A 23,808-nucleotide genomic window follows, 5' to 3' on the forward strand; every position below is an offset into this window, starting at 1 on the left:
ACAAAAACGACAAACAAAGCAAAACCAAAACAGAGTCAAAACATGAGAATTTACTTCGAAAAACAAAATAAAGCTGATCAATTAAAAAAAATCATAGTTATTGAATCATAGCTGCTTTTTTAAAAATAAAATTAAGCAGCCGAGCACAGTAGTTCATGCCTTTAAGCCCAGCACTCACTTGAGAAGTAGAGGCAGGAAGATCTCTGTGAGCTGAAGGCCAGCCTGGTCCACCTAGTGGGTTCCAGGACAGCCAGAGCTACATAGTGAGATGCTGTTTCAAAAAAAAAAAAAAAAAAAAAAAAAAAAAAAAAAAAAAAACCAGAGGGACAAAAAAATAATGTAATATTTATACAGACATACTTTTCATGGATTTTTTTTTGGGTGGTGGTGGGGCAAATGAATAAGGTTATTCAAAGATAAATGCTTTATATCTAGAATGGAGGTACAGAGCTGGTGAGATGGCCCAGCAGGTAGAGACATTTACCAGCAAGCCTGACAACCTGAGTTTGATTCCCAGAACCCACACGGTAGAAGGAGAACTAAGTATCACAGAGTATCTTCTAGCCTCCACATGCATGCCATGATACACACACACACACACACACACACACACACACACACACACACGTATTGAAAAACCCATACCCTAACGCTAACCCACCCCCAGTGTCTGCTGTGAGATGTCACAACATGAGAATGACATCACACACCCATCAGAGACCTGTCAAACCCCGTGGGCTCTTTCCAACAGTGGGCCTCGGTGGAAACACCCAAGGAAGATGCCTTTATCCTTAGCACGTCCCCCAGACCCAAGCTGCTCCCTCAGAACTCGCTTTCCCTCAGTGCCTCTCTACATGCCACTGAGAATTTAACCTTATCTGTTTATCACCAAACGATTCCGGTCTGAATTATTTCTCCAAACTTGCAACTCGGTTAAATCACACAGCCACAACTCAGTGGAGAAGGAAGTGCAAACAGAGTTCGAGGACAGCCTAGAGGTTGGATTTATCATATAATATAGCTTTAAAGACGTTTTAAAAGTATTTCCAAGGAGTTGGGGGGATGGCTCAGGGGTTGGGTTCAGTTCCCAGCATGCACATGGTAATTCCAGTTACAGGGGCTCTTGATGCCTTCTTTCATTCTCCACAAGTACTGCACACACATGGCACACTTACGTCTAAATAATAAAAGAGGAGCCGGAGTCCAGAACTGATACTATTTCAGGAGCTCAGAACAAGGTTAAGATCCATATTTAACTTATCACAACGAGCGTCTAATAGCCCCCAGAAGGTTGGATAAAACTGTCCCTAACTAGGTCACAGGGGATAAAAGAAGCAAGCCAAGCTGGAAAGACAGTTTTATATCAAGTGTGATGTGACTGAATGAGATGCAACTTTGCTCCCTTTAAAGGTTTTTCTCTGTAAAGTAATTCTCCAGCACTCAGGAGGTTGAGGCAGGAGGATCACTGCATCTTTGAGTCCAGCTTGGGTTGCTTAATGAATCCCAGGTGTCTTAACTAGGGCTTCTATTGCTGTGATGAAACACCATGAACAAAAAGAAAATGGGGGAGGGTAGGGTTTATTTGCCTTACACTTCCACATTGCTGTTTATCACTGAAGGAAGTCAGGACAGGAACTCCAGCAGGGCAGGAACCTGGAGGCAGGAACTGATACAGAAGCCATGGAGGGGTGCTGCTTACTGGCTTGCTTCCCCTGGTTTTCCTGGGTTTTTATAGGACCCAGGCCCACCAGCTCAGGGATGGCCCCACCCACCACAGGCTGGGCCCTCCCCCATCACTAATTGAGTGGATCTCCTGGAAGCATTTCCTCAGCTGAGGCTCCTTCCTCTCTAATGACTCCAGCCAGTATGCCAGTCTACCGGGCCAGTCATAGCTGTAGAGTGAGGTGGAATGAGACTCTGTTTCAAGCAAACAAAGTGGCCGGGGACACGGCTCAGTTGGTAGCTTGATACTGGTAGAGTGCTGGAAACCCTGGTTAGGATCCCAGCACAGCAGGAAACTGGGCTTGGTGGCCCACACTTATAATCTCAGCACTTGGGAGGTGGAGACAGGAAGATCAGAAGTTTAAGGTCATTCTTGACTTCATGAGTTCAAGACCAGCCTGGGATACATGAGACCCTGCTTCAAACTCCAGAAAAGCTTAAGTATGATGATTGAATTATTAACTATGTCCTTGTTATTTCTATAAGACAAGGTGGAGGGGTTGGGGATTTAGCTCAGTGGTAGAGTGTTTGCCTAGCAAGCGCAAGGCCCTGGGTTCGATCCTTAGCTCAAAAAAAAAAAAAAAAAAAAGACAAGGCAGAGACACCAGGATTGAATAACAATAGACTTAGGAGGAACAGTTACTGTCTACTCATTAAGATTTCCATTTAAACCTCTTGGTCTACTGGGAAGTATTGATTCAAAATGGAAGAAAATAAATGCTCTTACATTTTAATTTAAACAATCTCCATTATGTTTTCACTTCTTCATACTTTGATGGTGTGTGTAAGGAAGTGAGTGTGTCATGGTATATGGGAGGAAGTCAGAGGTCATCTTATGAGAGTTGTCCTTTCGTCTTGTGGGTCCCTGGGATTGAACTCAGGCTGCCAGGCTTGGCGGGAATTGCCTCTACCCACTGAACCATTTCTTCAGCCCTTTATATTTTACGTTTAATAAATCCTCCCTGCATTGTCCTCTCAGGATGTCATTCCACATCTTACCTGCTTTCTACCCAGCGGCAAATGGCTAGTAGAATGGCATAACATTTCAACAATGGTTTTATGTCTTTCAAAATGGTTTCATAAGAGAGAATTGGTGGCTGAGAAGATGGCTGCTGGTAAAGTGCCTGTCACATATGCATGAGGACCCTGAGAACCCACATGGAGAGCTGAGGCCAGCCTGGTCTACACAGTGAGCTCCAGGACAGCTGGAGCCGTTACACAGAAAAACCCTATTTCACAAAACAAAACGAAACAAAAAAAAAAAAAAAAAAGAAAGTGGAAGATGTCAAGAAAGAAGTGTTATGAGAATGAACGGGTGCTTTGAGTCTTTTAGGCAGGTATGATTCTGGGTAGAGTGGGATGCTGAGTGCACCCCGGCTACCTTCCACTCCTAACACACCCCACCAGGGTCCAGAAGCCATCGCTGGATGAAGCAGAGGGAGGTGTACTTACAGAGCGGTGAGGTAGCCCTCCAGGTAGCCAGCCAGAAACATGATGATGGAATTGCTCAGGGTCTGAGAGCCATACCCAGCTTTAATCTCCAGGATGCCCCAGCCTGTGGTTTCAATGGAGTCATTGTAGTAGCCGAAGGCGTCCCCGCTCTTGTCCAGTACATTCTTGATTTCCACTGTCTTCGAATCAGGTAGCCAGTATGCGGTCGCATAGTAGACTCCTGTAGGGAAAGGGAGCCGTGAGGGACGCCACACAGCTACGGCCTGTGCCTTCCCCCGTGCGACCAACATTCCAGTGTTTGTTTTTAAAGATTTCTGTCCTACGGGCTGGGGACCTGGCCCCGTCAGTGAAGTGCTTGCCAAGCAAGCGTAAGGACCTAAATTTGATCTCTGGCACCAAGTGAAAGCCAGGTGTGGTGACATGTGTCTGTAACCCCAGTGCTGGGAGGCGGGTACCAGCGGCTCCCAGAGCTCGCTGGCTAGTCTAGCCTCCGGTCAGGCCAGTAAGAAACCTGTCTTGAAAATAAAGAAATAAAAAAGGTAGACAGCATCCCAAGGAACACTTGAGGCTGACCTCAGGCTTCACACACACACACACACACACACACACACACACACACACACAGAGAGAGAGAGAGAGAGAGACAGAGACAGAGACAGAGAGAGACAGAGAGAGACAGAGAGACAGACAGAGAGACAGAGACAGAGACAGAGACAGATTTCCACTTTAAGCCAGGCATGGACAGGCATGGTGGTGACACATGCCTACCTGTCGTCCCAGTTTTTGGACAGCTGAAGCAGGAGGATCTCAGGTTTGAGTGCAGCTTAGTGAGATCCTATCCCAAAATAAACATTTTAAAAAAAAAATTTAAAAATAGACTCCTCAGTTCATCCTCTTGATCTTACTTCCTGTCCTGGTGTCTAGCTGGAACATCACCAGTCCAAGCACTTCAGGACTCAAAACCATACATCCAGCTCTCCATCCTGCCAGGAACTGGGTCAGCCCTTCTGATGCATACCTACCGCTTCTTCCTCCTGATAGTCCCTCTCTTGTTAGCAGGCTAACAGTGTGAAAATGGTTCCTGAGGATTCAGGAAACTGTCCCGCCTCACAGGGGCCACTGTCCCCACTCCTTGACACCTAACCCTACATGGCGAACTGCTCAAATCCAGAGACAATTTCTTCCCATCAGATATATTACCTGGCACATAGTAGGTGCTCAGTAAATAACTGTGGCAGGAGTCCAGCATGTGGTGTACATCTGTGTAATGGTAAATGTTAACTGTCAACTTGACAGAATCTAGAATCACATGGGAGATGGGCCTTTGAGCATGCCTGTGGGGGATTTTCATGATTTCATGAACTGGGGTGGGAAGACCCACACACTGTGGGTGGCACCATCCCCTGGCTAGGATTCTGGACTAGATAAGAATCACCATGCTTACTGAACCGGAAGACAAACAGGGTCACAGGAAGAAGGGGTTTTTGTTGTGCTGTTGTTTGAGGCACAGACTCACTACTCTCTCAGCTCAGGCTGGACTAGAATTCACTACCCTCCTGCCTCAAACTCCCATTTGCTGGAATTGCAAATATATGCCATCAGACCTAAGCAGAAGGCCTTTGCAAAGGTTAAATGGAAGTGAAGTTTTGCATTACATTCCTGGTGGGTCTCGCATGGTTGCATATGACTGTAATCCCAGCTCTCAGGAGGCAGAGGCCGGAGGATACCTGCAGGTTTGAGGCCAGCCTTCTAGTTCCAGGCTGGCCAGGGCTACAGAGCAAAATGACAGTCTCAAAACAACAGCACACACACACACACACACACACACACACACACACACACACACACACATGCATACACACACATATGCATGCACGCAAGCATACACACACACACACACACACACACACACACACACACACACACACACCCCTCACCTCTGGAAATGAGGAAGTGGGGCTGGCTTTACCACAAAAACTGAGGCGGGAGAAATCACAAAACAGGAACCATAAGAGAAAGAGAGAAGGCAAGTGAGCCCACAGGTCTCTTCTCTTTCTGCTGTGCCCTTTAAACACACTTAGATGTATCTTTCCCAAAGCCTCCGCTGCATGCTGAGGCTGGCGTTCAAGGGCTCAGTTCGCTCTTGCTAGAGCTACCTGCTTCCCTGACCACAAAAGCCAGCTCCCCTGACACTAGCACACCTCCGCATGACACCTCAGCCCCATCCTCAGGAGACTTCACCAAAAACAGCTTACTACCCACAGGGTACGCTTTTAAAATTGACCCCAAATCTGAGGGCTTTGGTCCACCCCTAATAGACTTCAGTCATTCTGTGGTTTCTATCAGTTCCTTCTTGTTTTCTAGTGTCTGTACTATTTTTTTTTCCAAATCCCTTAGCATGTTAATCCATCATACATTTCTACGGTTGAAGAGCATTTCTACGCAGGGGCAGATGTTGGAGAGAGTGGCCTGGTGGGGAAAATACTGTGTCCTTTTAACCCTGACCTGGTTTTCAGCAGCTCCTTGAAAGCAAAGAGCATATCTGTCCACCTCTGCCAAGGGCTGCTGTCCCCAACAAAATGATATTTCTTTGAGGATTCTCATTGTGTGATTTTTTTTAAAAAAAAGCTTTATTTTATGAGGGTTTTGCTCACATGTATGGCCGTGTACCATGTGCATGTCTGGTGCCTATGTGTGCCTGGTCGCTTTGGAGGTCAGAAGAGGGTGTTAGATCCCCTGGGACTGAAGTTAAGGACGGTTATGAGCCTCCATATGGATGATGGGAATCAAACCCAAGTCCTTTGCAGGAACTGGTGCTCTCAACTACTGAGCCGTTTCACCAGCCCTATTTATGTAGTTTGAGACGATCCACATAGCCCAGGCTGCCTTCTAACTCCATATACTGCCCGGGAAGACCTTGAACTTCTGACCCTTTGGCCTCCTCCTTCCAAGCTATACAATCTCAGCTCTGTGCTCATCCTTCTAATGAAAAGCAAGGTTATTCAGACATTAATTCATCCATAGAGGTTGACCTAACATCACTCTCGTAATTATGTTTGCAAACGTAAGTAAGAGGCCTGAGGATGGCTCAGCCATTCTGCTGACGTCTCTCTAGCCCAAGAGGCAAGTGCTAAGTGGGTTGATGTTCTCTTTAGAATTGCATCAATGAAAGATAGATTCAAGCTTGGTTAACAGCAACACCCTCAAAATCAACACTGGATCCACATCTGACTTCATTGAAACGCTGCTGTAATGTGCGTCATATTGTTGAACTGTTGTGTGTTCTCTGAATTCCCTGAGAAGCTGGACCTAGGATCAGGGTTGCCCTGACCTCATTTCAGACCCAAGCATGTTTGTCTCAAAAAGTCCTCCAAGGTTTGGGGATAGGTTCCCTACTCTAATCTGTGACCGGGGCTGGAAAAAGCGGGGGATGCGGGGGTGGGGGGCAGAGAACAGCAAAACAGCCCAGGAATAAAAAACCCAGTGTCCTTCACAACAGCTTAGAAATTAAACCATTTCCATCCAAGGTCACTATTATTTATCCCGAGATGTAAAGATGCCTGTAGTGGGGGCTGGAAGTTCAGCCGTGGATGTTCGTCCACGGAGAGAAAGCTCAATTTGAAGTCCAGGTAGCACCTCAGCTTCCCAGCCAGTTTCTGCAGGAAGTTCTGAGCATGGACTCTGAGGACAGTGTCTCTAGCAGTTATTTGTCCCTTTGTCTGGAAGCCTCAGCCCAGGGCAGCTCTGCCTGGGACTGAAGCTGGCTGCCTTAATGGGGCTTTCCCAGCTGGTTTCTGTGGGGTGCCTTGAGCACCCCATGTGACGATGTCTTGCATTCCCCCTTTTACTGCTTAATAAACTCATTCAAAACTGAAAATGTGGCTGTTGTAGATCATTTCTCAGACTGTACCAAGGCTACCTTACAAAGAGAGGGTTTTTCTTTTCTTAAAATAAAGCTGGGGCACTTCCAGTGGTTTTCATATTTTCCATGAAACAAACAAACTTCAAATGTCCTCTTTACATTTCTTGTGGGTTTTACTATTCTGTATGAGCTTATTTTCAATTGAAATAACAAACAAACAAACAAACAAACAACAAACAAAGCCTAGCCCTTAAAATTTGTAAAATGCATTCTCTCCACTTATCTTTTAAGATCAGATCTTCCTCTGTAGCCCAGGTTGGGCTGGAACTCATTATGTAGCTCAGACTGGCTTTTATCTCATGACGGTCCTCCTGCCTCAGCTCCCTGAGAGCTGGAATTACAGGTATGAGCTACCAGTCTGGCTGACTCTCATGTTTAGAACCTAATTTTCTTTGCATCTCATTTTATGGAAGAGTGAATGGCTTTTAACTCTAGGTGACAGGGTTGGCCTTCTGGATCAGTCCTTTAGAGAGAAAAAGACAGAAAGAAGAGAGACTGAGCAGGTGGGGTATATGAGAGAAGTAAAATGCCAACACTGAAGTTGATTCTGTTCGGATTGGGTTGAGGTCAGGTTCACTGATGTACCTCACACTTCCTTCCTCTTTTATGTGCACCTGGCTTGTGTGCGGTGGTTCTTCATACTTTCTCCTCCTACAAGGGCCCCAGGAAGCTGCACTCTGGCTTCTAGACTTACTTTGAGTCTCCATCAGAGTTACTGAGGAAGTAACTGGTTTGTGAGTTTTGCAGTGTCCAGGCAAGAAAATGGTGTTCAGCTTGCCTCTCTGTGCAGAGATCAAAGCCACATCTCTGGCTCAGAGGAGAGATGTTTGGGCAAGTTTTCCCTGGGACTAGAATGAAGGGCTGGGAGAGCAGAGAAAATAGGGGAAGCCGATGAGTCCACCCAACTGTGGACTGACGGATCTGACTGGGCCCCGCTGTGGAAGTGTGTGGAACAAGCTTCTGCAGGCTCCATCCCAAGGATGGGAGAGGAACAACAGGTCATGACCATGCTCACTCCTGTCACCCCAGCACTTGGGGCGCTGAGACAGGGGGTCGCCGTGAATCTGAGCTTAGCCTGGGCTCCGTAGTCAGACATCATCTCCAGACAAACAAAAATCCAAACATGGATGGAAAGGGGCACATTTCTCTGCCTCTTCCTGCCCTACATAATCGTAAGATGCCCTGCCTCGGGTTAAAGCCCTCTCCTGCAGGCTTGTAAGAGCCCCGTGTAAAGTCTGCAGTCAGAGATGCTCTGAAGTGGAAAGCAAGACATTGTGGGGTGCAGCCGGAGCGAGGCACAGTAGGGCGCACCTGTGAGAAGCTGGCGGAAATGGCCAATGGCCCTGAAGAACGGTTAAGAAACAACAAAACATGAATGCAGGGGACGACTGGAGAGTTCTCAGATCCCAAACGGTCCTTCTCTTTTACCCCCTTGAACATCAACTTGGCCTCATTCTGATTTGGCCTGTGTTCTCCCCTCCCAACCCCCTCCCCATCCCCAACCCCCACCCTACCCTGGGTTTTGGGGAGAGTGTCTCACTATGTAGTCCTGGCTGGCCTGGAATTTGCTATGTAGCCCAGGCTGGCCTCGATTTACGGAGATCATCTTTCCTCTGCCTCCCGATTAAGGTGTGCGTCACCATGCCTGGCAGATTTGGTACTCTGAGTCACCACTCATCTAGAGTACTCATTAACGAGACATATTTGTGTGTGTTTGGTCCAATAGTCTCCATCACAAGCTCCTTGGGGATGGGAAGTGAGTCTCATCTGTCATCACATCCACTCCCTCAGGCCTAGCACAATTCTTTCTTGATTACATGGCCACCTAAATCCCAAACTGGAACCCTGACTGGAAGGCCATACATGGGAACATACTCACATGGAATTCACAGTATACTGATGTATGTGAGTGCGCAGGCCACAGCCCAGAGGAGAGGTCAGAGGACAACTTTGTGGAGAGTGGAGTCGGGTATCTCTCGCCACCCCTGTGAGTCCCATGGATCAAACTCAGGTCAGCCTCATGCCCCATGAGCCTTTCCGGTTGAGCAATCCCACTGGCCCCTGTGTATTGATTCATGATTTCAAATTATGAATTAAGATGGTGGTCACTTGAGTTTACAGAGGATCTTGAGGAGAACAGTGCTTAAGTAGCTGGTCAGCCCCTCATGCTGGGCCCACTGCAGCACGTGCCAGACTGATGGATGGATGCCTTTCAGAGCAGGGCAGTCTCTCTCAGAGATTTGTTTGTTCTGTTTTCAAATCTCAATCAAAAGACTTCCACAACTTCCCCCCAAAAGATTGACACATGTCACGTGATATCTAGAACAGTGTGGACACAGAGTTACAAGTTTTGTTTTACACAAACATTTCCCCATAATTTCACTACCTCTCTTTTTTTAAACAATATTAAGTAAGTTCCTCTTTTGCCCTAGTACAAAGAAGCAACATAATAACTCTAGCAATACCTCACCAATCACCCTTTAAAGTTAAAAATTCAGCATACAGGAGCAATTGGAACACTGTGTAAGGACAACAGGACCGAGCTAGTACGGTGGACTTTAAGTACAGTACTCAGGAAGCAGAGGCAGGTAGATCTCTCTGAGTTCTGGGTCAGCCTGGTATACACAGTGAGTTCTAGACTAGCCAGGGCTACACACTGATAACTTGTCTTTACAAGAATAAAGAACTTCCATACTACAAATAAGCCCATGGAGCAACCATGAGACCCACTTTAGTAAATTCAGAGTTAAAGCATCCATTGAGACTGGACCACCAGCTGTCGGCCATGACACCTCAAGGAGACTAAATGACATCCAGGAGAGTAAGAGCACATTGGCGAGGCTTGGCTGTGTGGCCAGGCAGATGCCCACCATTAGTCAGATGGCCCAAGCAGATAAGTACCACCCAGATGGCTGCTCCCACCGGCTGACTCCAGGTTCTTCTGAGGGCAGATGAGTCAGACCCCCAGATGTAGAACCCAATAACATCTCCTTGTGTGTTTTGCTAACAGGAAGAATATGCCTGAAGTAGGCTACAGGAGCACCCAGTCAGCCCGACAGTTATATTTCTAATGAATAATTAAGGATGAGTCTGGGAACAGACTTGGGTGTGTATCAGGGTGAATTGGCTCCCACAGATCTGATCACATCTGGCATGCTGCAAATACTGACTTCTGGAGTCTTGCCCTGCAAGGCTGACGGTCAGATGAAGAACCAGTTTTACAAAGGAATGTGCTACATTCTGAGTCTCAGAGAGGTTAACTCTCTCCAGCGACCATCCGGCTTGGCCATTCATTCCATTAAGAGGGTTATTCTCCATTGGCGAGAGTTGGGGTGGCATGGCTTGATGGTAGAGGGTATGTTTTAACATTCATGGGGACCTGGATTCAATTCCCAGTTTTGAACACACACACACACACACACACACACACACACACACACACACAGTAAAACTATACAAGGATGTTCTGAAAAATACATATAGGCTTTTCAGTCTTCAAGGACAGGTCCTCTGTCAACTGTATTCTGTAGCTGGAACAATATGAAGAGGTGGCTGTAAAATAATTTGCCAATTTCTAGAATAAAAAGAAACCCAAATTGAAAAGTAAAAGTGAGCCAGTAAGATGGCTTAGGGGGTGTCCCGTCTGGGGTGAATATATGTTAGTTCACCTCTCCCCAGGAAAAGTGAGGACAAAATCTGACTGAGCTCACAGTACTGAGCTAGGTACTTCAGGGAGCACAGGGAGATAGCAAAGTCCCTGCTCTTTACGATTCAGATTTTACACAACGTACCGGAAGGTTGAGGAGACTCCACTACAGAACCCACATTAATACTAACAGATGAATAAAGAGGAACAAAGGGAGTTACATGTGTTTCCAAGAGTCACTGCAGCGTCCTGAGGTATCCTCAAACCCATGCCGAGGAGCCTTTCAGGACTGCTGGCCACAGTAAGGAACCAGCAACTTCTCAGGACTGAAAGGTGTGTGTGTGTGTGTGTGTGTGTGTGTGTGTGTGTGTGTGTGTGTGTGGTCAGGGGAGACCAAAGAACATGCAGCTCAATCAGGGGAGACACCAGGTGCTTCTGGACCAGTGCCTTCTCATCCCACGGGCCTGCGCTTACTGGAGCAGATGTTGAAAGCAAACGCTTCAAAATCCCCCAAGGGTACAGGTGCTTGTCAACTGGAAGGTAACAGGAATCAGAGCGATTTTGGGAAGGAGACCCTGCCCAAGGCCCACCCTATTCTTGGGCAAGGCCAGCATGGAGAAGATTATGAAATCAAATTAATCCTCTCCAAATTTGACTTTTGGAGTCTTCCAAGTCTGCATAACCCAACAATTCATTTTGGTCTTGCATATGGAAGGATGAGAAGGGAAGGACGCTTGTTGAGACCTGCTTTTCTGACAGGAAGGGTTACACCAGTGCCCTCTGGCAACTCAGCTGTCTTATCTTTATGCAAATTCCTGACTTCCTCCCGGTCCCAGCTCTTTGAGCTGTAGAATGGAGATTTTTATCCTCTTGGATTATGAGGCCATTTGGAGGAAAGAGCATAGCTCCCTTCTGTTCTGTCCCTGTCCCATATCAAACTGACATTACCCGTTTGCCATCGATTCTCTTAAGCCAAAGTCGCTTGTCTGCCTGTAGATTTGGGCCGGCCTCAAATCACACCTCCGTCCGATCTGGGTACACATACTTAGATGTTGACAGACCCCTAGTTTCCCGCCTTAAATGCCTCCGCTGATCTACCGCAGGGCTGGAGCGCAACCCGCCGGGCTCCCCACCAAGAAGTGCGACCCAAGACGCCCCTGGGTGTAAACTTGCTGGGACTCTGGCCAGCCGCGGGCCGGGCGCGTGAAGGGGGTACGGGGCGGCGGCCCCCGTCCTCGGCCGCTCGCTCGTCCTGCTCACCTGTTGACGTAGGCTTCAGGGCGGCTGCCCAGGGAAGCTGCAGTAGCAACGGCAGCAGCAGCAGCAGCAGCGGCGGCGGCGGCGCTGGCGGCCCGAGGCTCCGGCCCGGACTGCGGTGGGACATCGCTCCTCCGCTCTGACCTCTGCCGGGCTGGATTAGGTCCCGCTGGCGCCGGCCGTGACAGCTGTTGCAAGAGCCGCACTCGGGGGTGGCAGTGGGGCGTTGCGTGGCAGAGGCCTGGGCGATCTTAACTTTCTTCTGGCATTAGTTTTGCCTGTTCGGGAGCTTCGCGTGGCCTTGGGAACCAAACTTCGCCCTTCTGAGCCCCAGGCTGGGATAGGCGGATCCTTTCCGTCTGGTCTGACCCTCTAGTCACCTGTGGGCCGGGCCGGGAAAGTTCTCAGTAGCGCTTTTGGGAAGTACAGGGGCTGCGCTGCTTCTGGCCGCCTCCTGCAGGTTTGGGGCTCAGGGCCAAGGAATCAGTTCAAGGTGGCCTTGGCCCCTGTGGCAACAGATGAGATACCCCAGGCAGCTTTGGGTCGCATGCCTCTGCCTACACGCAGATCGGATTCTGTGGCCTTCTGTCTTTTCGGGTCCCTCATCCGTCAGGAACCAGGGCCTCTTGTGTCAGCCTGTCTAACCTCAGGAGCTCGACACCTCCCGGCCTTGGCTTCATTGGCCGGAACTGATTCACACTGGGCTGGAAGCAGATCTACCCCTGACCCCCTATCGAGACCCATTTCTGGGCAGGGCTCACTGAAAGTAACATTATGAGTTGGTCCAGGGTGCCCTAGGTGACATTGTGAAGTAGGCAACAGACTTCAGGCTGACTGGGCGCAGTTTTTGCCACCGGACCCAGTTAAGACGGCTAAAAGCAAGCCCCTACAGATAGGTTTGTAATCCCAGCATTCCAGAGGCCGAGGCGGGAGGACTGCTGGAAGTCTGACGTCAACCTGGGCCACAGAATGAGACTTTGTCTCCCAAGAGCAAACAAAACAAAATGCCAGGTAAATAAATAAACACTAAAGAAATAATACCGATGAAGGAGTACCTTTGCTAGAGGAAGTACAACTATATTTGTAATTATTAGAAATGACACATGTGAAGTATGGAATACAAATCACAATTTTGTTTGGTGACATTTATTCAATGGAGAGAGAAGCTGAGGGCATATTGTAGGGACTGTGCAGAAAATAAAGACGAACGCAAACTGAACCTTCGGGTCCTGTGGGGCGCACCTGGTGAGTTGTGCCACCTCAAATATTCCAGGCATGTCTCCATATCCCAGCCTCAGTGACCTTACTGACCTTCCTGATCCAAGGAGGCAGCTGTTTGGAGGATATGACTGAGGAGGTGACTCTCTGAAGGCGCCTAATGGGAGCTGGGCCACCTGATGATTTGCTAGCTGCGTGCATATTTATTGTCTTCAGTGTTCCCAGGTTAGAGTCCTACATGACACCTCGTCCTTACAGAACCCCATTTGAGTTGAGGAAGTGACTATTCCTATAAGCAAATTAATTGGATTAGACTTTCTCAACCTCAGTACTGTTGAAATTCTGGCCCAGTTATTTTTTTTGGTGTGTGTGTGTATGTGTGTGTGTGTGTGTGTGTGTGTGTGTGTGTGTGTGTGTGTGTGTTCTATGCACTCCGAGGCCTTGCACACAATCATTGAAAATGCTCCAGATGATGTCCAGTGTTCCCCTAGCTGAAATACTGTCCCTAGCTGAGCTCCGTTGATGTAAGTTGTGGTACATTTTGACACATTTAAATTGTGGAGGTTTTAAATATGGAGAATAGTTACAGCAAACTCTACCTTAAAATTCCAAGGATATTGGTTCAAAATTGTAGTTGGAATCCATAGGGCAAAACCCAGAGAGTCAACAGCCCCAACAGGCGAGCCTCAGCCACACACCCTGTGATGGCTAATCTTACTTGTCAACTTCACACGTCTTGGAAAAAGCAACTGAGGAACTGCCTCCATCAGATCGGACTATAGGCATGTGTGTGTGGGCATTTGTCTGATTGCTGATTGACCTAGAGGACCCAGTCCTGTGGTCAGCACCATGCCTAAGCAGGGTGGACCCGGGCTGCATGAGAAAGGTAACAGCAAAGGAGCCTGGAAGCAAGCCAGTAAGCAGTGTTCCTCCATGGTCTGTGCTTCAGTTCCTGCCTCTGGGTTCCCGTCCTGACATCCCTAAATAATGGATTAAAACCTGAAGTAAACTCTTTCCTCCCCAAGTCAGTATTTTATCACAGCAATGGAGGAGCAAACAGCAACACATCCCCACCACACTAATGAAAGAGACAAAGAAGAGTGGAAAACAGAGGAGACTTATTTAATGTGGCCACACTGGGAAGACGAGCAAAGGGATCCAGTCACCCCAAGTTCACCACCAGGATCCTAGAGAAAGGGAATGCAATGCCAAGCAGTCCTGGTCATGGTGTGGTCCTGCCCATCACTGACCCATCATTGTTTGGCTCCACCCTCTCCTGCAAGTCATCACGAACAAGTGGAATCTCAGGGATGCGAGTGTATCCCCTACACCCCCATGGCTGGTACCAAGCTTCAATATTCCTTGTTGTAGCATGAGAGCCTTAGACAAATTCCAGTCCTTTGGAGACTGTTGCTAGTTTCACTGAAATGGAATTTGAAAACTCTCACCGGTCCTTTAAAGGTCCCCCTGAAGAGGAGACTAGGATGTGGCTCAGTGTTAGAGCACTTGCTTAACATGAGTGAAGACCCGGGTTCAATCCTAGCACCACCACAAACTAGCTTCAGGATACAATCTGTCAGATGGACCCCCATCCTCACCCCAGCCTCCCATTCCCCTGTAAACACCAGAAGGAAAACATCACAGCTGTCCCTCCTTAGGGTTTAGAAAAGCTGGTAGTATCAGTGGAGGCTCTTTGAGGGAGCAATGTCTCCTCCTCTCCAAAACAATGGAGTCTGAGTTCTGCCTCTGGCCCTGGGTGGAGACGTGACATTCATCTTTGCTCCAAAAAGATTAGAACATCACATCCTGATGTCAGCAGCTGGGCCTGTCAGCTGCCTGGCCTGGAGACTGACCTTCGGGAAAACTGATTTACCGAAGAGATGGGAGGAATAATAATCCCCTGACTCGCCCTTCCCAAAGCCCCTCCCCTGCAACCCCTGCAGAGCTTGCACCTCACCCACTCTTCCGAATTCCAACAAAACAAAAAATTTCCATCTTCCTTTTTTCCTTTTAGACCCTGGCCCATGATTTCCCTGACCTCTGGGCCTCCTCACTCCTTCTCTGAAGGCCTCTGACTGGCACACAGTTCCTTGACTGCCGAACACACTGGCTTCCTTGGACTTCAAAAAAAGTCAATCTCTTCTACCTCCTAGCAGCCACTGAGGTTTAAAGCTTGCCTGCCCTGCCCTGCCCTGCCCTGCCCTGTCCCGCCCTGCCCCGATGTTTTTCTTTCAAAATCTAAAAAAAAAAAAACAAAAAAAAAAACAAAATAAAAACACTGCTTGAGCTTCCTTCTGAGCCTGTTTTTAAAGTTTGTTTTTTGTTTTTTGTTTTTTTGTTTTGTTTTGTTTTGAGTCTAGGGTTAGAAGTTGCATTTGTTTTTGAATTTTTAAGGAATTTATTTATTCCACTGTGAAGGGAGGCATATGGTTCAGCACATTCGTGGATCTCAGAAGGTAACTCTCAGGAGTTATTTTTCTTCTTCCATCATGTAGGAGCCAGGAATTGAACTCAGGTTACAGGGCTTGGCATGCTTAGCTGTCCTTCAAGTCCCATAAGAGCTCAAGATAGAATCCTGATTTCCCTGGTAACAACTGTGCCCTAAAGAAATGGCTAATGGGCCTGTAGTAGCCACTTCAGCAGGACTGCAGGGGCTCAGGCTCCTGACCCAGTGGGCAGAAAACCCCCATTAGCTGGACCATCACCCCAGCAAAGTGAAATGGGGAAGATGAGTAATTTCAGCATTCAAGAGGTTGAAGCAGGAGGTTCATGAATTCAAGGCCAGCCTAGGCTAGTGGGACCTAGTTAAAAAACAAAACCAACACAAACCCTACACAATTCACCTTCTGATGGAAGAACACTACTTTTAATTTACAATTACATGATCCCATTTAGTTCTGCCCTAGTTAGATTAACTTGACACAGAGTTGACAAGACTCTCAACCGCCTTCACCAGGTGGTTCTGTGGGCATGCCTATGAGGGATTGTCTTGATTGTTAATTGATATAGGAGGGCTCAGGCCACTGTGGGTGCTATAATTCCATGGAAATGTGGTCCCAGGCTATATAAGGAAGTCAGCTAAGGGGGAGCCTGTGTGAGCCACCAAGCAGTGTTCCTCCCTGGTTCCCGCTCCCAGATTCTTGCTTTGAAACCCTGCCTCAACTTCTCCTAGTGACTGTGACCTAGAAGTATAAGCCAAATAAACTCTCTCCTCACTAAGCTGCTCCTAGTAGGGTGTTTTATCACAGTCATGGAAAGGGAACTAGAACAAACCAAGTCCTTAACCTCCTCTGCCTTGTCCACATTCTTCTCCTTTTCCTTGAGGTCAGTCTTAGCTCGAGAGGGATAGGGGAGCTGTGTATTGACTGAGTATTCGATAGGTATGTCCTTCTCTTGACTTAGTGGCTTCCAGCGGGATGTGGTTTGGCTCATTACTGTCAGGGATTGTGAGTTATCTACTGTCACCACCTGTGGCCTCAGGAAAAGATTCCCACATACTCTTGACATCGTTTAGGATAATGCTATCTGTGATAACAAACTCCATAGAGTTAATGCAACAAAAGTTTATTATTCTACCAACCTGGTGTGGGAGTTCCTGATTAGTACCTGCCTTTTCTCCATGTAGACATTTAGGAGCCTGGCGTTCCTTCATCTTTTGATTTATCATCCTTCTAAGGCAGAGGTTCCCAAACATTTTTTGGTATTATTTACAAATGATCTTGGAGTCTCAGTAATATATATCCAAGGCTTCAGACCAAAAGAAATACCTAACAGTTTTAAAATTTATTTAATTTTTTTCATGTGTATGTATTTGGGTACCCATAGAGGTCAGAAGTCATCAGATTCCATGGAAACTTCCTGATGTGAATGCTGGGAACTGACCTCTGGTCCTCTGGAAGAGCAGCATGTGCTCTTAACCACTGAGCCATCTCTCCAGCCTCTTTGCCCAACAGTTTGTCAGTTCAATACTAGTCACTCACCTCTGTTCCTCTGTTTGAAGTGTTCAAAAGATATTGCTATGACACTCTGCAAACTGACTGTGATTGTCAGATGATAGGGAAGCACATGGCCCAAAGGCTGGAGTCTTTCCTTCCAACCGTAGAAGAGGCAAAGGGCAGTGGGAAGTTATACCTGCTCTGTAACCACTTCTGCTCCTCTTCATTGACAAGAGCTAGGCCTGCTGTCCTGGTGACGATGACACTAACAAGGTTGTGAAGTGCAGCTTTGAGCTGAGATGTCACCGATCATTAGAGAAACAACACACAGCCTTGGTGTATCCATGGAGACCTTGGTACCCAACACAGATCCTATTGAGGCCTTAGGCTCTCGCTCAGGCTCCTCTGAACCTTGTGGCATGGGCAGGAGGGACTTAAAGATGTTTTGATCTAGTGTCCATCAGTTCGTCTGGTGTGGGCTTGTCCCCCACCTGCTCTGCCTTGCTCACTGCATGCTACAGCCCAGCACCACGTGGGACCCCGGCTGCTTTACAAGACCTGAAAGTTCATGGGCTACAGTGTGGGAAGTTGTAGTATCGTCTCCTGGTAATTCAAAAACCGGTCCTGCATTTGCTTACTAAATATCTCCACACCCTGAAACACCCTGGAGAGTGTGGCCCCACCCCGGCGTGGCTGCACCCATTGTCTTGACTCCTGTATTTCCCCTAGCAGCTCGACAGATGTGTGGGTACCTCTGTGCCTAAGAGCTGATCCTGTGTTATGTGTATTCACATTCTAATTTACCTTTCTTCAGTATGCCCTGCACCCTGTATCTCTGGTTATGTTGACCCATTTTCTAAGTCAAGCTTTTGAATATTTCAAAAATACTTTTCCCTGTTCAAAGTCTTACAATTTAGTGGTTTTGGAGACAGTTGTCTCTGTACACATGAGGCCTCCAAAAACCACAAAATGTTCTGCTTTTCCAATGCGTTTGTTTTCTACTCCCTTGAGCAATCAACTCTTAGAATGATGCTTGTGGAATAATACTTATTGGATTAAATTGTGTGTGTGTTTGTGTGTGTGTATGTGTGCGTGTGTGTGTGTGTGTGTGTGTGTGTGTGTGTATGTGTGCGTGTGTGTGTGTGTGTGTGTGTGTGTGTATGTGTATGTGTGTGTGTGTGTGTGTGTGTGTGTGTGTGTGTGTGTGTGAGAGAGAGAGAGAGAGAGAGAGAGAGAGAGAGAGAGAGAGAGAGAGAGAGAGAATGAATACCATGGTCCATTTCTGGAGGTCAGAGGGCAATTTTATGGGGTCACCTCTTCTTCCACCACGATATGGGTTCTACAGATCGTCCTCAGGTCATCAGACTTGTCCAGCAAGGGCCTTTACCCGCTGAGCCATCTCACCAGCCTAAGAATGTTTTGAGACTGAAAGTTTGCAGGGCACTCTTCAGTGTAATGTCTAACTCCTCTTACATGCATTCCTATGTGTCACTGAGCTTGTCTTTTCTGTTCTTTTTTACCTCTCTGTGTACGTTGGGTCGGCAGTTAAACCAACCACTGGTTATAGATATTATAGTTTGGAGTCAACTTACTGTAGAAATGAAGTACGAATGAGCGTCCCAGAGAGGTCCAGGGCTTGGGTTAATCCAGCCGGGGGTACTGGTCTCATTCACTTAACCCAGGGTCTGTGGTATCTTTGCTAGCCCTGCATGTATGCCACTTCCCACTGTGATCCAGCCTGCAGGTGTTTTGCAAATTGCATAGAAAGGAAGGGATGCCACTGCTCCATGAACCCTGTGAGATGGGAACCAAGAATGTGCTGACACAACAGTAGAAGCTAAAAAGGAGGCTTCTGGGAAAGTTGGATACCAACTGGGTGAGGGTGCATGTGGATTATTTATTTATCAATTGGTCAATTGATTTGCTCATTTATTTTGGTCAAAGGCAAAGTCAGCAACATCCTATCCTGCTGTTATGAACCCTCTTCTCATCCTCACCTCCAAAGAGGCTAAAAACCGACCACTCTTTCTACATCGTTTAAAGCATGTAGCTTTAAACTACACACACACACACACACACACACACACACACACACACACACACGGTGGGGGGGTTTCTTTCTTCATTACTCTCCTAGGCATCTTCCTCCATCTCTTTCCTAAGTGGGATGACCACATCCTAAAGCTGTTGCCAGCTTCCCTCTTTGCTACACATTTGGTGCTTATCTTCATTGTACAAGATGTACAAGTGACAAGTAAAGACAAGTGCCAAGACACGGCCTGTCCCTCGTGGTATTTAACTGTGACTGTAGATGCAAAATATTTCTGTGTCAAATGCCCATAGCCCCCCTTTTCACCTTCAGCTAGGGATCAAACTGTGGTCTTGTGTTTACTTGGCAAGTGCTATGCCACTGGGTCTGAGTACGTGTTCCTCTCTGTGTGTTTGTGTGTGAGTGTAGAGGTCTGCTGCGGAATAATCCTTTTCTACGCTATGAATATGTATTACTCTCATTGGTTAATAAAAGGCTGAAAGGCTGGTAGCTGGGCAGGAAGTTAGGTAAGAAAGTGAACTGAGAATGATGGGAAGAAGGAGAATAGAGTCAAGAGAGATGCCTGCCAGTCACCCAGGAAGCAAGACATGCTAGAGGACAGGTAAAGCCATGAGCCACGTGGCAATACATAAATTAATAGAAATGGGTTAATTTAAATGGAAGAGTTAGCTAGGAACCAGTCTGAGCTATTGGCCAAGTGTTTATAATTCATATTAAGCCTCTGAGTGGTTATTTGGGAATTGACGCATGGGAGAAAAATGTCAATTTACAGAGGTCAGAGCTCAACTTTTGGTGTCATTTCTTGACACCATCTATCTAGTTGTGTGTGCGTGTGTTTTTAAGATTTCTTTTATTTTTATTTATATGTATATGTGTGTGCATGTGTGTGTGAGTATGTGCTCATGAGTACAGATGCTTGTGGAGGCCAGTGACATCATGTTTCCTGAAGCTGGAGTTACAGGTGATTACAAGCCACTTGATATGGGTGCTGGGAACGGTGTCTGTGCTCTTAACCACTTTGCTATCTCTCAGTTCCTCATCTAGTTTTTGGAGACAGGATCTCTCACTGGCTGGAGTTGCCAAATAGGATTGGCTGGCTGGCCAGTGAGTCCCAGTGTCACCATACTTGGCTTTATTTTACATGCATTCTGGGAATCAACCTTTATTATTTAGTGTGTGGATCTATGTGGAGGACAGAGAACAATGTGTGGGAATCTGCTCTTCACAGGCCTCACATACACTGGCAAGTGCTCTCTCTACTTCTGAACCATACACCAACCTTCCACATTGTTTTAAGGTGTCAGCTTTTAATGAACTTTTGCTCACTGGCCTCCTAGGTAGGTTTGCTTGGGTCTAGAACCTTCCTTTCCATGCCATTGCTCCTGCCTAAGCCTGAGGCTCCCCTTGGGAGCCTACACATCTCTTCTCCTCTTCTCTCCCCTCCCCTCCCCTCCCTCTCTTCTCTTCTCTTCTCTTCTCTTCTCTTCTCTTTTCTCTCCACAGAGGTGATGGCTACTGGCAGTGGAGGAGCAGTTATAAGGAAAACAGCAGGCTTGGGGACTGGAGAGTTGGCTCAGTGGTTCAGAATGCCTACTGCTTTTGCAGAGGAATTTGGTTCCCGGAGCCCATGCCAGTTGGCTTACAGTTGCTTAGACCTCCAGCTCCAGGGAATTTGACTCCCTTTTTCTGGCCTCTGAGGACACACACACACAGACACACACACACACATATATGCACACACACACACACACACACACACACACACAGTAGGGGAGACTGAGAGAGAGAGGGAGAGAGAGAGAGAGAGAGAGAGAGAGAGAGAGAGAGAGAGAGAGAGAAGAGAGAGCAACATAAATCTTTTTTTTTTTTAAGTTGGAATTGGTACCCACTCAAAGAAAATAAATACTATGAACATTCCAGAAATGAGAGGGAGGAGATGTCATTGGAAGAGTATTAAAAGTCAAATCGGCTTTCACTTCTGTTACAAAATTTAAAAATAATATGGAGTACCATCCTCAGGTTTTTTTATTTTTAGATTTATTTTATTTTACATGTATGAGTGTTTTGCTTGCACATATAGCTATGTACCTTGTGTGTGCCTGGTGCCCACAAAGGCTAAAGGAGGGTGTTTGATCTCTGAGGACTAGTTTTACAGATGATTGTGAGCCACCATGCTTGGTGCTTAGAACATCCTCAGATGTTTATCATGACATTTTAGGCACAGTTAATTTTAGTTCAAGCATGACGGTGAATTTTCAAAGTCATAGGAAACATAGCTTCTAGGAATCATTTTTGAAAGAATTACTTTGATGCATGCTAACTAACAAGTTCAAATTACGACCTAACGCAGATAGAAGTAACTATGTGAAAAAAAATCAAAGGTATCTTCCACCTGGTTTAGTAAACTCTGGACCCTTATCCAGGAATAAAGAAGGATTTCTCAAGTGGCTTCTGCCACTCAGGCACAGCTTGCCCTCAGCATTTCCATCAAGGCTAACCTATCTTTTTGGCCAAGTGATATGGTTATGTTCCACAAGCTATATCCTCTACAGCATGGCTCCCATCAATGTCTGTTTTGGGATAATGATGGCATAAGGCACTTTTGAGTGAGTGCTTTTCTGTGTGTCACTCATTACCAAGTAACATGGATGGCTCATTAGTCAACAAGAATTACATAACAGAAGCAGCATTACATAAAAAACCATAATGGCCATTTCCATTGCCAAATAAATTGAGCAATGCTTTTGTGCATCCTGACAACTCCTATTGAATAATGAATCGTACATTTTTAAGATTAGCTATGAAAAGCAAATGACTAAGGGGAGCTATGCAGCTGGCCCTCACTGTCCATGGGCTGTGCATCTGGAGAGTCAGCCAGTTGGAGGTCACAAGTACTGGAGAAACAGAAATGGTGACCATATTAGACATGTACACACTTTAGGTTATGGAGACAAGTTCTCACTGTGTAGCTCTGGCTAGCCTAGAACTCATGACATTTGATAGCTTCCACCTCCCTTCCAAGCTGAGATTACAATCCTTGCACCACTGTGCCTGGCTGTGCAGATTTTTTTTTTTTTAAATTTGAACAACACCTATTTACTTAGCACTTACAGTAGGCCCTATAAGTAACCAAGAAACCCTTTAAAACAAACAGAAGCAGGGTCTGGTAGCTCAAGGGAGACTGAGGCAGGAGATCACTATTTCAAGGTCAGCCTAGACACGCAGCAAGACCCTGCCTCAAATCCAAAAGGCAATAGGTAAAAAGAAGTCAGAGGTGGCTGACATCTGTAATTCCTGCATTCTGGAGACCGAGGCAGGACGATTTCTACAAGTTGGAAGTCAGCCTGGACTAGTCATTGAGATCATTGTGACTGGCCAGTTTCAGAAGGCCTCATCGAGTCCACCTGGTCTTGAAGGTCTTCGTGGTCTGTTGGTTTGAAAGAACAGTCTACACAATAGGAACCTGAATCTTAGTTCACCTTAGTGTAGACATCAGGACTCTGGGGGCAGGACTGGGAGCTGAGTAATGAGAGGGATGGAGGTGCTGCTGGTTTTTGGTGGGTGAAGTAAATTATTTTACCCATATTAAAATCAACAGTGAAGGCAGAAATGGGAGAGCCAGCCTCTACCACTGCATTTGAAAACTCTGGGCGCTAAACAGCTTGTGCCAAAAATGAAACCATGACATTTGCAGGAAAATGGGTGGAACTGGAAATGATTACACGCTAAAGTCAGAAAGACAATGGATGGCATTTTTTCTCACATGCAGAACTGAGATTTAAAATGACATGCATGGGTGGATATGTAAACGTATATAACAAAAAGAGAAAAACAAAACAGAACAGAACTACTATCACCACCACCACCAAAATAAATCTTGTTTGTCCTGGGGCCTACAGGACAGCTTACCGCATAGAGTGCTTCCTCTGCAAGCTGGGCAACTTGAGTTTGACCCATGGAGCCTCCATAAAGCTGGAAGGAGAGAATCAACTCCTAAAAGCTATCCTCTGACTTCCACATACACACCTTCACTCACAAACGTGTCACACACACACACACAAACAGAAAAACCGTATAGGGTCTTGTACCGAGACTTCTTTGCACCTCATCATCCCCCCCCCCCCCCCCCCGTCTGTGTCTTCAGTGCAGCCTCTTTGATTCTTGTAGCATCCTGAGTCCTTTCTTGCCTTCTGTATCCTGTTCATCACTGGGAGAGGTATATTTTTGATCTGAGTATTAATATTAGGCAATAAAGTTGAAATAAAAGGGGGTGGGGAAACGGCTCAATCTATTGCGTGCTTCCCATGTAAACATGAAGACCTGAGTTTGGGTCAGCATCAGTGTTAGAGCTAAGAATGGTTGGTATGTGCCAGGAGGCTGGGCGCTGGGGAGGCCGAGATCCCCGCAGCCAACTGCCAGCCACCCTAGCTCCAGGTCCGGTGACAGATTCCGCCTCGAAAACTAAGGTAGAGGGTAATTGAAGAAGGTGCTTGATGTGGACCTCTGGCCTCTACACACATGTGCACAGTCACCTGCACACACATACACACACACACACACACACACACACACACACACACACACACACAAAGATTGCTGATGGTCA

General features: G+C 46.8%; 1 protein-coding gene and 1 long non-coding RNA gene across 2 annotated transcripts in view; one reads left to right on the forward strand and one right to left on the reverse strand.

Moving 5' to 3' along the window:
* Plbd1 (phospholipase B domain containing 1) overlaps nt 1-12,747 on the reverse strand; it is a 54,904-nt gene extending 42,157 nt beyond the window's left edge. Inside the window, exons 1-2 of the mRNA XM_059258718.1 lie at nt 12,003-12,747; nt 3,175-3,394 (exon numbers count right to left, since the gene is read on the reverse strand). Coding sequence (XP_059114701.1) covers nt 3,175-3,394; nt 12,003-12,126 — 344 coding nt within the window. The 5' untranslated portion in view covers nt 12,127-12,747. The remainder of the gene's footprint in view (nt 1-3,174; nt 3,395-12,002) is intronic.
* LOC131907474 (uncharacterized) overlaps nt 12,056-23,808 on the forward strand; it is a 28,886-nt gene continuing 17,133 nt past the window's right edge. The window contains exon 1 of the long non-coding RNA XR_009378410.1: nt 12,056-13,010. This is a non-coding gene — a long non-coding RNA (uncharacterized LOC131907474). The remainder of the gene's footprint in view (nt 13,011-23,808) is intronic.

This window comes from Peromyscus eremicus, chromosome 3 (genome assembly GCF_949786415.1).
Source record: "Peromyscus eremicus chromosome 3, PerEre_H2_v1, whole genome shotgun sequence".
Taxonomy (NCBI): Eukaryota; Metazoa; Chordata; class Mammalia; order Rodentia; family Cricetidae; genus Peromyscus; species Peromyscus eremicus.